The sequence below is a fragment of the Anarrhichthys ocellatus genome, unplaced genomic scaffold, assembly GCF_004355925.1.
Source record: "Anarrhichthys ocellatus isolate YVR2014 unplaced genomic scaffold, GSC_Weel_1.0 scaffold30, whole genome shotgun sequence".
NCBI lineage: Eukaryota > Metazoa > Chordata > Actinopteri > Perciformes > Anarhichadidae > Anarrhichthys > Anarrhichthys ocellatus.
Genome location: NW_022280060.1, coordinates 3,558,762 through 3,573,759, shown reverse-complemented (window position 1 = coordinate 3,573,759; position 14,998 = coordinate 3,558,762). Strand labels below are relative to the sequence as shown.

Sequence of the window (14,998 nt, the reverse complement as noted above, 5' to 3'; positions counted from 1 at the left end):
TGTCTTCTTGCGTCATGACTGCTGTCTCTATGTGTGTTCCTAAAAAAAAAAACGAATTTCTTAGATGTGAGCCATAGATGGCGCTCCTCTACAGTGATTGATATAAGAAAAGGGGGATTTGGACTTGAAATTAAATCCTTAATTTGTCAGGGAAATGCACCATTTTATCAATTGACCTAACCCCACATCTGTGTCTTTACTTGTCAATGACTTGCTTGTGTATTTCTGCTCCTGGGCCGCAGTGACGGTAAGCCATGCCAATCTAATACTTTAAAATCTTACTAGAGGTAGGTCACATACTTTTTGCGTTTCTCCCTGTGTCAGTAGCAACATATCTTTAACCAGGCCCTTCACTGTTCTTGGCTGCAACCTCATGAATGCACAGACACGAGGCGGCCTACAAGGCTTTTGGTGAGGTCCAAATGATTCATGTGATTATTTCAGATCTCCCCTTTTGCTTTCTCAGGAATTTCTTGGATCTGTTCTTTGATTAATGGCTTTTTGTCAATAAAACTAATTGAAAAGAGGGTACAATTCAAATGGTAGCTTTGTGATTTGTGAGTAGTCATATCTGCCAGCTAATGTAGCAGCTCCACAGTAGAGCCCAGCTGTCTAACCTTCCATGCACACATGCTCCAGCCAAATTAAGAGTTCACATTTCCATCACCCCAAAAATAGATGCAAGGGACAGCGTAGAAGCTGTTGCTTTGGAAACCTATTGTTTGTTCGATCTACAGTATGTGTGCATGAAGCGAGGTACAAAGAAGATGATCAACAGCGTAGCAGTTTGTTTTTCTTTTTTTTATTATAATAATATTGTATAAAATCAAAATGCTTTTCACACAATCAATGCACATCTTCTACATTCTACACTCTCTGTTCACATTCACTTTCTGCTACCACACACCCCTGATTTATAGGCTGCTGTCATTTAACTTATCCAGCCGTGAAGGCACTCTGCAGTAAGGTTTTTCACTGTTTGCTCATCAGTCAAGCCTTGCGACTGTTGTTTAAGTTACTTATTGTACACATGCAGCTATGTCTGAACACAGATTAGTTGTATTTGGCTTCCTGGACGAGGTTTCTGTGATGCTGGTCCCACAGGTTGCTGAGCTGGAGCTGCTACATGCTGACCAGTCAAGGGACTGGAGGTGGAGAGAAACCTGCGGGCGTTATGAGGTTCAGTGTCCTGGCTGTGACATCCTCAGGATTTGGAGAAGCAGACCCTGCACCTCTTCATCCATACAGCCCTGCTGGGCAACACACACCAGTGTAAGAAAATGAAGTTTCTACATTGTATTCCACATTGCTTTTAGTTTTTGTTCTATGAGCACAGGCAGAGCCCCCGTAACGGGCTCTTTAGGTTTACCCACTCATCCTTGCAGAGCAGCAAACTGAAATTTGCAGGATCGGCTAAGGAAAGACTGCCTTCAAGCTGGCCATAAACCAAAAAAAAACTGTGCATGAAGAGATGGAAAGTGGGGGGGCTAACACTACCACTGAAAAGAGATGCCATCCCACTATGGCAAGCAGTCATCAAGCCACCAATCAGGCTGACTAGGACGTAGAGGCTTTTGCTGATTATACTGTTCTTACGATCAGATTGCACGGATTGACTGTAACGCTATAGGCCTCTTTCAAAGTGTGAAAACACAAACCCAGGAGAGAAGTAATGTGCTCAGTCTGTACACTCGGGAACCTGACACCTTTAAATGTGTTGAGCAAAACAAATATGAATAATATGGTCATTCAATCTCAATGCCTGATGCACCAGGAAGAGAGATTAAGCACACGGGCCAGCCTACCCATGCATCCCTAACCTGCTAGAAGCATAAATAAGAAGCCAACAGTTCTCTTTCAGGTCAACGACACCTGAGCAATCTCTCATTACAACCAACATGACAAAAGAAATGGCTATTGTGTGCACCGTAGTTGTGGAATATATGATTAAACTGATAGAACGAGAGAATGAGTCGAGTCCTTTTTGCCTGCACCTCTTCTGAAATTTCATCCACTTTTATCTGGTAAGCAGAGATGGTGGATGGATCACTCTTAATGGTCTGCGCCACAAAGGGGGACAAACTCAAATCCAGCGGTCAGTGCCGTTCACTGAGCGTCTGTCCAGCCAGTTGCATGTAGAACATTTCACTGATCCATCCATCATGAGATCCACGCATACACACGTGGAAACCTTTTTCCATCTCATAACACAGGGTTCAGTCTTAGTTTGTGCTCTGGCGCGGATGTGTGCATTCAACTCACCTGTACAGCTGCCAGTAAATGCGTACGATACACAGTCACCACCTGTTTGTGCTTTCTCTCCCAATCCTGCAAAAAGGTCACAGAAAATGTAACCGTCATGTCTGTTTTGTTGTTTTTATAGATGATGGTCGATATGGTCTGAAGAAGTGAGAAAAGAAGTCTTGGAAATCCTGTTTTTGTCTTCACTTCACACATCCCTAGTGTCAGTGCTCTCCTCACCTGGAGCTGCTGGGTGAGTATGGCGATCCTGTTCTGCAGTGCCACTTGCTGCCCGGGGTTGCCATGATGGGTAGATGAGGAGGAGGTGGTGATGCCCAGAGGAGGTGACAGAGCTCCCAGGGCCTCCTTTAAATGAAACATCTCCTTGGACAGCTCTGTTATCTGCACAAAGACAGAGGGCATGAGTTTGAGCCACTTCATAGGTGCTTTAACAGCAGTTGTTTGGCCATCTGAACTCTCACCTTGCGGTCCCTCTCTTTGACCAGACCCTGGGACTCCTGGATGCCCTTGTGGAGCTCCTGGATGTGGCTGGATTGGGCCTGTAGTTCGGCTAGCTGCTGCTGCACCGTGGCCAGCTGGGACTCCGCGACCTGTCGCTCACTCTTGTTAAACAGAGCCTCCCTCTGCACCTGGAACACCTAGACCGGTAAAACCACCAGTGGCACCTTGTCACTTCAGCAAGGCAGTCCGTTTGATCACGTCTAAAAATTCTGATGCTTTCTGCTTTTGCAGAAGTGGAGGCTGATCCAGGAGCACTGGAGTTTGGTATTGAAAGGGGAATTACAGTTGCTGCCGTAATTAATACCGTTCATACAGACAGATACTCCAGGAAATGGACTTATATTTGATGTGTTTACCTGTGTCGGTGGTAGAAAACCTTCCCCACTACTACTTTGCTGTTTGGTTTGGTCATTTCCATAGTAACATCTCATGCTATACCTTGTCTTGCTTCCTGATTTAGAGGGTGAACACACCCTCTTCTTCCTGATTTCATCTTGAGTCAAATGTAAAATATTTTTCTTCAACATCATTATTCCCCCAAACCACTGAATTTTTGCTCAAAGGAAATTCCTGTTTCCCATTGTAACGGCTCTCTCTTTGATCTTCGCACACCCACGCTACAGTGCACATAAATACAATAAACCAAGCTACAGTAAATATATACGTATTTGCTTTTCTTGCTTTATCTCAGGGAAATGTGACTTTGTGATGATACTGCCTCCATTATCAGCATAAATGTACTTACTATGTGTGTGAGCACCCGCCAACACAAAATCTTACTCTTAGATTTTATTACAAACAGCCTGTGTTTTTGCTATTGAATCCCTTCTACTTTTAGCAGGACTCAATTTGTGAAGAGCATAAAAGCTAATTTAATGTCTTTCTCCATGTGAAGATGTGGCCCCTTATTAACCTCTGTGTTTGCCAACTTGAGGCGGAGAGGCAATTACCCAGTTTACAAAGTGAGAGTTTTTATGGAAATGACTTTTGAAGTGTCATTAGCAGCCTATAGTGCACATACAACAGTACTTCATTGCATCAGTAGGCACATATACAGAGGGATCAATGAAACAGAGGGACGTACTGAATAGAGAAAATAATACACATATGAATAATGTAGAGGCAGGAAAAAGGCCTTCATGGAACACAGATTACTTTGTGGCAGGCACAATAACATCGGATGTGGCTTTAGATGGCATTTGAAGGGATTGGACAAGGCAGACTCAATAACACACACACACACACACACACACACACACACACACACACACACACACACACACCTCAGTGCAGGTCTTCTCGTGTTTGCGAGTGAGAACGTTGAAACGAGCTGCGGCGGCGTTGATCTCAGCCTGCAGAGAGAGCCGCAGGGCTTCGTGGTCCTCCTTGGAGATCAGACCCTGTTCTGCAGCCTTCTGGGACTTCAGCTCCCTCAGCTCCATCTCCTTCTCGAGAAGAGCCTCCTGGGCTGCTGCTGCACTGCTCTCACCGGCCTGTAGGGAGTGCTGGAGCTCTGCCTAAAAGACAGAAAGCGCAAGGATTACCTGATTAATTCTAATGTACAGTTTGACCAGTAACATACTTAGAAAGCCAGAGCAAAATACTCTAATATCTTAAGTTAAATATGTGTACCAACCCATTGGATTATAATTCCTTCTAGTTCTACCAGCTAACAGTAAAAAAAAACACACTAAGTAATGATCATAAGCTAATGTTGTACCCCCTTGTTAATCAGACAACGCAATGGAAACAGCTAAAAGCAGCTGCTACGAACAAATAAGATGCTTTAACTTGTGTGTCCCTTTGAAAAACCTCATTCTAAACAGTGAAGGACTTATTTTGTGAAAACTGTGACTGTGACTTTTAACTGGTTGTGAAACAGTCTCACACTGGTGCTCGGAAACACTTTTGTCCACAAGGACAGCCAAAATCAACAGAAATTGAAAGTTCCTTGTAGTAGCTTTAACATTTTATTTTGACACATGTTGCCTTTAATAAATATTGTGCCTCCGGTAATTTGAAAATTGCAGTGCTCCCTCAGCACAATATTGTGATTTTGATACATTTTTGATTAATTGTTCAGGCCTACCTTCGTCCAAGCCTGTACGCCTGCATATCCTCCCTATTTCTAAATCCTTTTGACTGAACTGCAACTCTAGATCAGTGTCATCATCAGATTTGTTTTGATTCCTGCTGACCTTGACTTTCTCATGCTCCTCTTTGGGTACGGCATCCTGCATGGCTTGCAGTTTGGCCTCTAGTCCGGCAGCTTGCTCCTCAGCCTGACTACGAAGGGTCTTCTCCTCTTGGAGCTCTTGCAGAGTCTGAGCTAGCTGCTCTGATACCCTAGACAGCGCCTCCCTATGTTTTGAGAGTGGCACTGCGTCTTTCAGCTGCAGGGTGTCCTGTGCCCGGTTCTCCCGCTCAGCACACAGGCAGTCCAGAGCCTGGGCTGCTTCCTGCCTGGCAACCTCCAGTTCTTCTCTCACTGCTGCCATGGTGCGTCTGGAGTGCTCTGATTGGACAGAGGCATGATCGTTCACAAAACGGAAAGAAAAGTCAATAATCTTGCATTTTACTTGGATGCTTAAAGTAGAAAAAAACAACAGCGCACACCTGATATGCCCGAGGGCTCTGAGCTCTCTGAATGCTCCTCCTCTTCTTCCTCCTCTTCGTCATCTCCGCGTGGAGGAGGCCTGAGTCTCTCCAGATCCACGAGTGCATTGTTGAGCCTTCTGGCCACGTCCGACCTCTCCCTGGCCAGCTGCTCACACTGAATCCCCAGAGTCACCTGCACCTCCTCCAACTCGGAGCGGGGCACAGACTTCCTCAGCTCGCCCTCTAGCTCTCCCAAACGCTCCTGGAGACGACGGATCTGATCTCCATCTCCTGCTGCTCCTCCATCTTTCCCCGATGTTCTGCCCTCTGCCAGGGCTGCCTCCAACTCAGCAACTTTGTCACGGAGGCCCTTCACTGTCTTTTTGCTCTCGCCGTCTTTCTCCCCTTCTTCTTTCGCGGACTTTCTCTGGGACAGAGCAGCACGGAGTTCCTCTACTTTCTCTGTCAGCTGTTTGATTGTGTCACTGTCGCGGCTCCTCTGACCTCCCTCTTCGGCCAGTCTCTTCGCTAGCTCCTCCTCTAGCTCCGTCACCCTCGCTCTCAGCTGCTGTGCCTCCTGGTTCGGACCCTCCTCTGCGGCCCCAGCACCTGCTGCGGCAGTGTCCCCTTCACCACACTCCACAGAGAGCACCCCGAGGCGCATCTGCTCTTTCAACTCCTCCAGCTCAGACTGGGAGGAGGCCAACTGCTCCTTTAGACCTCGCAGCTTCTTCTTAAGAGCCTCCACACTCTCTGCATCTGCACCTCCTTCCTGAGACTTCTCATCACCACTGCAGAACAAGACAAAGATTGGTAATCGTTCCTGCACTAACTCAAACAATAAAAACATGTCTAACATCACACCATAAACCCATGCTAGGGGTTATTTCCAGTCCTGATCAACATGTAGATAATATGCAGGATTAATCGTTTATGAGAAATCGCAATTGCAATTTTACAAAGCAGACGGTGACGCCGCTTGATTTGTCTGATGAACAGTCCAAACTGCAGGAAAAATGTAAATGCTCAGCACTTTTAAAAAAATGGCCCTGATGGAGACCCTCAAAAGATACTGTTGAGACTTTAGAAATGAAGTGAGCACATCTCAGAATAAAAGTCTTGATCTGATTCCGTAGAGCTCCAGTGAATGTGTTCTGTGATGGCCACTTGAGTTCGTATGAATTAATCAGTCATACCAGTCCTCTGCCACGCTGGAGGCCTCGTCTGAAGCCTGGGCCTGAGAGAGGCGCTCCTGAAGGACTTCAAACTCCTTCCTCAGGATCTCGTACTGGACTATGGGGACAAAGTCCGAGCTGGAGCTCTGCATGTCTGTGTCGTCCTTCTCAAACATCTCCAGCATCTGTGCACAACACGGAGGAGATTACAGTAACGTATGGAAGTTATCACCATTCAGTAACTGTTTATCAGTCAATATGGAGATACAGTATGTACTGTTAGCTAAAAATGCATCATTTACATGTAGTGCCCTTAGAGTACACTTCACATTTTAGTAAAACCTTTAATGCTAGGCTTGTAAGTAGGTGAGCACCATCAACTGCAGGTACTCGTTACCTAAAAGAGTACTCCAGTGATTTACTGGAGTACTTGTACTTGATTGTTCTTGAGATTGAAAAAAAATTCAACAATCAATGCAGCAGCAGAATTTAAATCCTATTAATTATACATATGGGTTTCTGTCATAAATGCATAAATCATTTATAAATTGAAGCCCATGCAGACATAACCCTGGTTACATCATTTCCAAGTTATTTTCTCACTCTTGACAAAGCTCCTCCAGAGCCACAGAAGACAGTGTACAACTGTTTTTACAGGCTAAAAAGGACTCTCCATGACTAGTAAACTGACCTTTATGTGTAAAACTGGTAGAACTGCTCTTTAATTAACTTAATTAAACACGAGTTATGGAATCCCTCCACCATTTAAATCCCAGCAGGAGGTTTTGGTTCTAGTTTAATCTCATATCTCCTAGATCGCTTCTATACTCATACAGTGGTGAATAAACCACACGAGAACAGAATACTTCTGTATACTAACTTCTTTTCTTCAACCAGCATGACCCAGTTAGTAAAGTATGTCTACAAACTGGCCCCCGTGTCTGTATCTGATGCTGTTCTCTTCTATTTATACCTGTATGGACACAACTGCCTCACTGCATTAGTGTACCACAGTGTGGCATCATGAAGTGAAAGTGGTAATGACTAATGTTTGAGTCAGGGACATTCAGCCACTCCTGAGCCAGCATGAGGGGGAAGCACTTAATAATCACTTCACTATCAATGTTTCTTTTTTAAAGATGCCCTTGGACTGTGTGTGTGTGTGTGTGTGTGTGTGCAGATCACAACGTTAGCAAAAGAAAAATCTTATCATGTGTCTGATTATTTCAATCGTTTTTTTCTTTTCGTTTTGTTTAGTTTTACATTTTTGTGGTATTATCTTGATATGTGCATGTGTGTCAGAGAGAGAGAAATAAAAGGGAGGTTATGTTTGTGTGCTTCTAAGCGGGGCATGCCAGTTGAATGAGTATTTTTTTCGTTGTATATGCCTGATTGGTTGTAAGTGCGGTCATTCGTTAGGCGTGTTTTTGTGCATTTGTACTCTCTGACCTCACCTGCACTTTGAGAGCTAGTTCAGAGTTTTGTGAGGCAAGTTCCTCTATTTGTTTACGCAGCTCGGCAACAGTCCCCGGGTCTCCGGGGACAGGGGAGGGGTTGGCCGAGTCTGCGTCTCCTTGAGAAGTGGCCTCATCCTGAGCAGGGGAGGCTCTGGAGCGCTTGGAGAGCAGCTTCTCTAGAGGCAAAGTTAAAGAGAACCGACAACAATAATCAATCCGTGTACTTCCTGATGGGATACACATGGGAATGCCCATGTGGAATAGCAGGGAAGTACATGCATGCTCTCTATCAGGCTATGGGAAGCACATGTAAATACATACCTGGGAAGTCAAACATTTCATCCATGTCCTCAGAGTCACTGGCCCCAATACCATGGCCTCCCTTCAGCTCATCAAGCAGCTTGTCTCTCTCTGCCTGTGTCTCCTTTAGATGCTGCTTTAGTTGGGACAACTAGAGTGCACATGTAAGAAAAATGGTGGTTATAACAAGCAACCCTAAGTCTTCACAAATGCGCTGTTTTCTCTGATACAGGTGTTGCTGCTGGATGTGTGTAGTACCTCCTCCAAGGCAGAGAGGGCGCTCTGTTGCTGCAGCTCAAAGGCTTTGATCTTCTGGAGCAGACGGCCTCTCTCCAAACGCAGTCGGCGAATCTCCTCAAACACCTCTTCATCCTCTGCCTTTACACAGACAACCACAAGAAATGTGAGCACCTGATAAAGTCTGCATTTCATGTTACATGAAAAATCAAGATTTACAGCGCTAACCTGGGCTGATTGCTGTGTTTCTGTAGGCTGGGGAGATGGAGAAAGAGATTGGGGCTCAGGGGACTGGGCAGACGGAGCAGGACTCCGCGGCTTTGGAGAGGGTGGCAAACCCTGGATCTTTGTGATGGGAAACAGAATAGAATGAATCTTTGTCAGTCATCAAAGACATAATACTCTTTAGTTAATCTCTCGAGACGCAATATTGTACTACAGAGATATTACGAATGGGATTAGCATCTATTATGGACACTTATTTGCTCTTACATAGTAGTAGTGGTAGACACTGTTTCTTTTATAAGGGTGAAAACTGATGTACCTGGAGAGGAGAGCGGGGCGGTGGAGGAGCTTTCCGTTTGCGGGGTGTAGTGCCCCCTTGCATTGAAGAGTTGCCTGAGGGGACTTGGGGGGGCTGCGTGGGGGTGGGAGGTTGATCACAGACAAGCCGAGGTCAAACTCAACATAAACCAAGTTAAGACAAAGGGTTAGCAACAAAGAGGAGCGAAGGACAAAACAAAAAGAAAGCAGCCCACAAAAATAATGACCTCATATTGGAAAAACATACACAATCTGAACGGCCCAAGTGGGCCATGATCTCATTTGATGGAGGGAGTGATCCAACACGCAGCTATGCAACATTACCTCTTCGCCTGCACCCTCAGGAGCTTCGTACGCAGAGGGAAAGAAAACACACAGCAAGACACTTTAACCTCAAAAGCAATGAGATCAGCAAACAGCTAGAGGTACGTGCACATACGCAAGTAATATACTCTCACTTCCTTTTAAATTACGTCTCTTTTCTAACATGTAGTTTGTATTAGTATCATCCATGTGTCTTGTAGTTTTTTTTAAACTAAAATCTCCAATTATAGAATAAAACTAATGTGGTCAGGCATCATATGCACACCAAATTCTCTCCTTGTTCTCCCTTTCAAACCAGCCGCACATCTGTTTTCCATATAGCAGCAATGTCTTTGTTGGGAGATAAAAGTGGAAAAAGCCTTGTCTCTCTCTCTCTCTCTCTCTCTCTCTCTCTCTCTCTCTCTCTCTCTTTTTTTCAAACCCCACTTCACAATCACACCCGGCTGTCCTCCTGATCCACTTCTTACTATTACAGTTTCCCTGGAGGAGCAGAGTCGCAGCCAGGATCCAGAGCAGCACAGCCACAGACAGAAGCCACAAACTGGATCTGAGGATCTGTTAGATGTTGCTGCCACGTGTTTCACATCATGCTGCCACTTTACATTTTCAAAGAAATGCTGTCATAAGCTGTTTCATTTACATTTATGATAATATGATTATAAAGAGTGTGAACTGTCAAAGGAGCCTTGTGGGATCTTCAATCACGTCTATCTCTCCAGGTGCCTCATACTGTACCTGGAGGTGCTCCGTCCTGCAATATTTGCATGATGCGGTGGTTGCCCGTTGTTACACTGTAGTCGGTAGCTTTGTGTCCAAGGGCGTCAACCAGCTGCGTGTCGGCCCCGCCTCTCAGCAGAGCTGATACGGTCTCAACGGCGTCGCTCTCACACGCCAGCATCAATGCAGACCTGCGATTCCAAACGAAACATCATAGTTCAACAGGAAAACAGCCTCACTGAGGAAACTAACAATGCAGTCGAATTGCATACATCCATTTCAGACTGATAAATCATCAGCCTGTGTGTCATTAGTAACGCTTAAACCCACAGAACTCTATTTTCAATTTGGTCACGGATTCCAAAGATACCGATCAGATTGTGATTCAGGATGAATTGCAGGAAAAGGCATTGGAATTATTTCCATTAGATACAATGATGTGGCCTGAACAAATGTCTCTAATAATCCTCTGCAAGCAGATATCCAAAGCTAAACTGAAAGCTCTTGGTCCCTGCTGGAAGTCTTGACCTGCATCCTTCCAAATCTACCCAAAGCTCTGGAGACTTCAATGGGAATCCTTCCTGTACCCTGAGCCAGACAACCCCACTGCTGTGAGAATAATCCTGCAGAGGTTTATTTGGTTCTAGCACAGCTAAGAAGGCTGTTTCAATGCCGCAGTCGGCCTCAGCAGGCCGTCATTCCATCTGTCAAGGCTTCAGCAGCAGCTACAAGAGAGCAATCCGGATCCAGCCGTCCCGCTTGCCTCATCAAACCCCCAGAGTATTATTAACAGTCCAGTACCTTCCCTGGTTGTCTTGCATGTTTGCATTGGCACCTCGACCCAACAGAAAGACACACAGCTCCACTCTGCTCATCTGAGCCGCTAAGATCAGAGGGGTGGCCCCGTCCTGACAGAGAGAGATACACACGATTATTCAAGCATCATGCATCAACAACACATTTTACATGTTTGATAATGATGTCTAAAGTACTACATAAGAGAAAATAAAGTAGGTAAATAAAAAGTTAATACTGATTCATTTATTTATTCATCTCACATAACAATTCAAAACAGAAAACGCAGCCCAAACTTTATTCAAACTATTCAAACCCTTCAACATACCCCATCCTGGATATCCAGATCAGCTTTAAAATCCCACAGGGTCTCACAGCAGGACAAGCAGCCACTGACCGCTGCAGGAAATGATCACAATTACAGTCAATATCAGGTGTTTACATACAGCAACATGTAGCGGCCTTTGAGAAACGCAGTTTAAATCTCTAAGCACCTCTCTGTTCAGTTGGGTGTTAGATAAAATATTTTTGTCAAGTCTAGCTTCAGTGTTCCTTTACACCTGTTTACTTTTAATACTTAAAACATGTCGAATGGGATCTATGAGATGTATTTGTTGTATGCAAAGTTACTCTTTAGTATCAAAACTGGTGTCATAATTCATTAACTGGGACCTGCATGATGAAGCGGTGTCCTCCCAAAGGTGTCGATGCAGTCTACTGCTAATCTCTCCTGTCGGGTAAAAAACAAAAAAAAAAAAGATAAACCATCTGTAATTAGTGGTGTCTTAAAATTCGAGCTTACATTATTCCATTAATATTTTACAGTATTCGTTGGTTAACCTGAAAATACTGTCCTTCTGTGTTTTACCTGTAAGAGTCTTTTCAAACACTCTGATTGGCCGTTTTTGGCAGCGAGGTGAAGCGCGCTGAAGCCTGCAACCGGTTATGAAACAGACATTTATAAACAATTCATGACAATTCATGAGATAAAACCTGTATTTGATAATTCCCTACCAGCGCCATCAGTGACGTTGACGTCTGCTCCGTGAGAGATGATGACCTCCAGACAGTCCAGCCGGCCCCGGGATGCACAGACGTGGAACCTGCCGGAAGGACCAAGGACAATATACATGTCACGAGAGTTGAGATGTGAGAATCGGTTTCCATATAAAATTCCGAGAATTGTTCAGCTCCAACTGCTGATTCCACTCATCACTTTAATTTTAGTAAATAAATCTTCCCCGTTTAGGCATTTCCATGGGAAACTACTTTGCTGCTGCACAATAAATGATGTGTTTCACATGGCCGGGAGCAACAACAGCGGTTATTAAAAACAACCACGACGTTAATGAGTGTAACTGAAAGGAATACAAACGTAAGGCATTTACTTCTAATAAATAAAAAGGTAAATACTAGGTGCCCAACTTACGCTGATTTGCCCTCGGCATCCAGTTTGGTGGGACAGAGGCCTTTTTTGACGATGAGAGCGGAGGCTTTGTCGGGCTCATTCTGCTCCACAGCCTGCAGGAGCCTCTCATCACTCTTACTCCAGTCCTGACTCTGAGGGGGACCAAGTCAGAGAACGGGTCACCACCTTGAACCGCCCCAACGGAAACTGATACCACACACAGCATATCTCATAACAAAGAAAACAATAGATGATTAGATGTTAGAATGGTGCCCAGAGATACAAGTTTTATAAGTAACAACACGCTACTTTAAAGACAGAAATATTATAAAATAGAGGGATATTTCCTTTCCTATCCCTGTGATTTGTGGATAGAGAGAAGATACCTACTGGCAGCGGCAGCAGGCTGAAACAAGGACAGAACCGCTTCATCAGGCTAAAAACAGGCTGCTGAGGATCCATACCGCTTAGTAGGGCACACACACACACACAGCTAAATACAGCTAAATACAGCCACAGAGTACCAAGCCGCCGCTGTGTGTCCTGCCTGACAATACACACTGCCGCCTCGCTGCATAACACAGTTACATGCGATACTGCAGAGAACTCTGCCACCCATAACTTTCTACTAGATACCCTTCAGAGGTCACAACAGCGTCATAGTATAGATCTGCATACCGGAGAATTTATGCTATCCTCAAAATCACACCTCCATTGAAATCAAATAGCTCGCCACACAAAAAAACTCTGACACACACACACACACACACAGTATCCCTGCTATATGCTGCTCCCTGTCCACATCCAAAACGCTATCCCATCATCCTGCCTCAGCTGCTAGCAGGGACATAGCCGGTCTGTCCACTGCACCTCACACACTGCCACCTCCTTCCTTTCCTCACTGTCCTCCTTTCTCTAACCTATTAATTTCTCTGCAGCCTACTTCTCTGTAGCAAACGTCATCCTTCTCTCCAATTAGTTTTTTTTTTGTGTCAGGTCCTGGACGGTACCCCCCCCCCTCCGCTGGCAGCGTCATACTGTAGATCTGTTTATCTGCAGTTACAGAGCAGGGCCTGTGTGATGCGAGGACTCAGCAAAAAGAGGAGAAACAAGCTGGCTCGCTTCTGCAAGCTTGGACGGTCATTTACGTGGCGGAGGGGACATCATGAGGCAGACAAACAAGCTCAAATCTCTAGTCTCTTAGCTTATGGAGCGTATGCGTCTCTCAGGCTATACGGGGAGGTTTATTTGTGTGGAAAACCCTGGGAGATGTATTCTTAACTTCAATGGCTACTAAGTGAAACCACTCATCCAAAAGGATCCTCCTTGTCACTGTTGTAGTGGTAATTACTAACGCAAACAGGGAGGTAGAGTTTCACCAGAAGGCGATGGACACTAACAGGCTGTAATGGTGCTAAAAGCATCACCAGGATCCAAATGCTCAGACCACACTGTAGAGCCAGCGGTTGCTAGTTTCTCTGCCTCCACCAGCGCTGCAAGGTCACTGACCCCAGTGTGTCGGCCTGCAACAAGCAGCTCGCTACATGGAGCAGGCAAAATAATAGAATCCTAAAAATGAAGTACATTAGGGAACAAGGTTAAATCGCACATTACAAAACCCTTCAGAGTAGCACCGGGATGACAGCAGGAAAGTGGGGTTCCTTTGTGTGTGTGTGTGTGTGTGTGCACGCACATGTGTGAATAATTAAAGGCTACCTGAGATCTCTGGTTATCGCAGCAGTCTGGAGACAGCCCTGCTGTCCTGCTGCTGCTCAGTGACACTGAATCCCAGGGTCCCCCCATTCACTCACACACACACATACACACATAAGGAGCAACCTGGGATCTATATAGATGACTAGGAGCAGGTGAACGCTGTAATATTAGGTTAAAACACAGCTTGTTGTGGCTTATATCTCTAAATAGCTTGTAGCACACAGGTGTACTACTTTTAAATACATCCAACTGTAACGCTCCACATGGCACCAACAGATGGCTCTTACCTCAGTCTTTTTAAACTTTGCCTTCAGACTCTTCATAATGGTTTGATGGCCTCCGTCTGGACACTAACACTGCAATGAACAAGGCAAAGACACAAACTTGAGTGTTATTGTAAGCAACAGCTTCAGGCTGTGTCTTAAAGTGGCTTGAATTTATTTACCCATCACTAAGTCATCAACAATTGTCCCAGCAACATTGCAACATCATGGTGCTCCAACATTTTAGGAATACTTAAGGAATGTGCCAACGCCAGACTATTATAAACCAGTTAAATATAATATTATAATACAGGTAATAATGTTGTCAACACACATGTATAAACTGACCTGCAAAACCTGTGGAGGACAGTCCAGCTCCAGGTGAGTTTCCCTTCTGTACCATCAGCGGTGCGCAGCAACACACCATCGTCACTGCTCCCTGGCGGACAGCAGCAATGCACCCGCCCCCATCGTAAATCAACCAATCAGCATTGCGCAAAACACCGGATCAGCGTTTGATTGGCGATGATGGATGATATGTACTGTCGCGTGCGGGACATCTTGCACAACGTGGTAGTAAAGTGCAGTGCTGTTATTTTGGGTTTAACAGGCCAGAGTTAATGGTAGAGAAGCATTCCGTCTTGTCCAACTTTGTCATTGTGTCGGTAGCTCGAGCTCACGCTTTAACGGAGGGGGGTGGGT

The 14,998-nt window shown here is 45.1% G+C and overlaps 1 protein-coding gene across 5 annotated transcripts; it reads right to left on the bottom strand.

The window, feature by feature from the left end:
* Positions 1–857: 857 nt before the first annotated feature.
* On the bottom strand, positions 858–14,705 carry ankrd24 (ankyrin repeat domain 24). Of its 5 annotated transcripts, none has more exons than XM_031863868.1 (23): positions 14,645–14,705; positions 14,321–14,389; positions 12,339–12,469; positions 11,924–12,012; positions 11,778–11,842; positions 11,582–11,639; positions 11,238–11,308; positions 10,916–11,022; positions 10,133–10,305; positions 9,398–9,420; positions 9,075–9,167; positions 8,759–8,875; positions 8,552–8,671; positions 8,315–8,444; positions 7,991–8,169; positions 6,558–6,721; positions 5,380–6,152; positions 4,962–5,278; positions 4,047–4,280; positions 2,724–2,900; positions 2,482–2,643; positions 2,263–2,328; positions 858–1,253 (listed from the first exon to the last, which is right to left on the bottom strand). In XM_031863868.1, exons 2-23 carry the CDS (start codon positions 14,354–14,356, stop codon positions 1,182–1,184), a joined length of 3,357 nt encoding a protein of 1,118 aa, XP_031719728.1. In that variant the 5' UTR covers positions 14,357–14,389; positions 14,645–14,705; the 3' UTR covers positions 858–1,181. The 5 variants fall into 5 exon arrangements, with proteins under 5 accessions (XP_031719728.1, XP_031719729.1, XP_031719725.1 ...); XM_031863869.1 differs by having other exon boundaries at positions 858–1,250; XM_031863865.1 differs by lacking the exons at positions 14,321–14,389; positions 14,645–14,705 and adding an exon at positions 12,708–13,196.
* Positions 14,706–14,998: the final 293 nt, after the last annotated feature.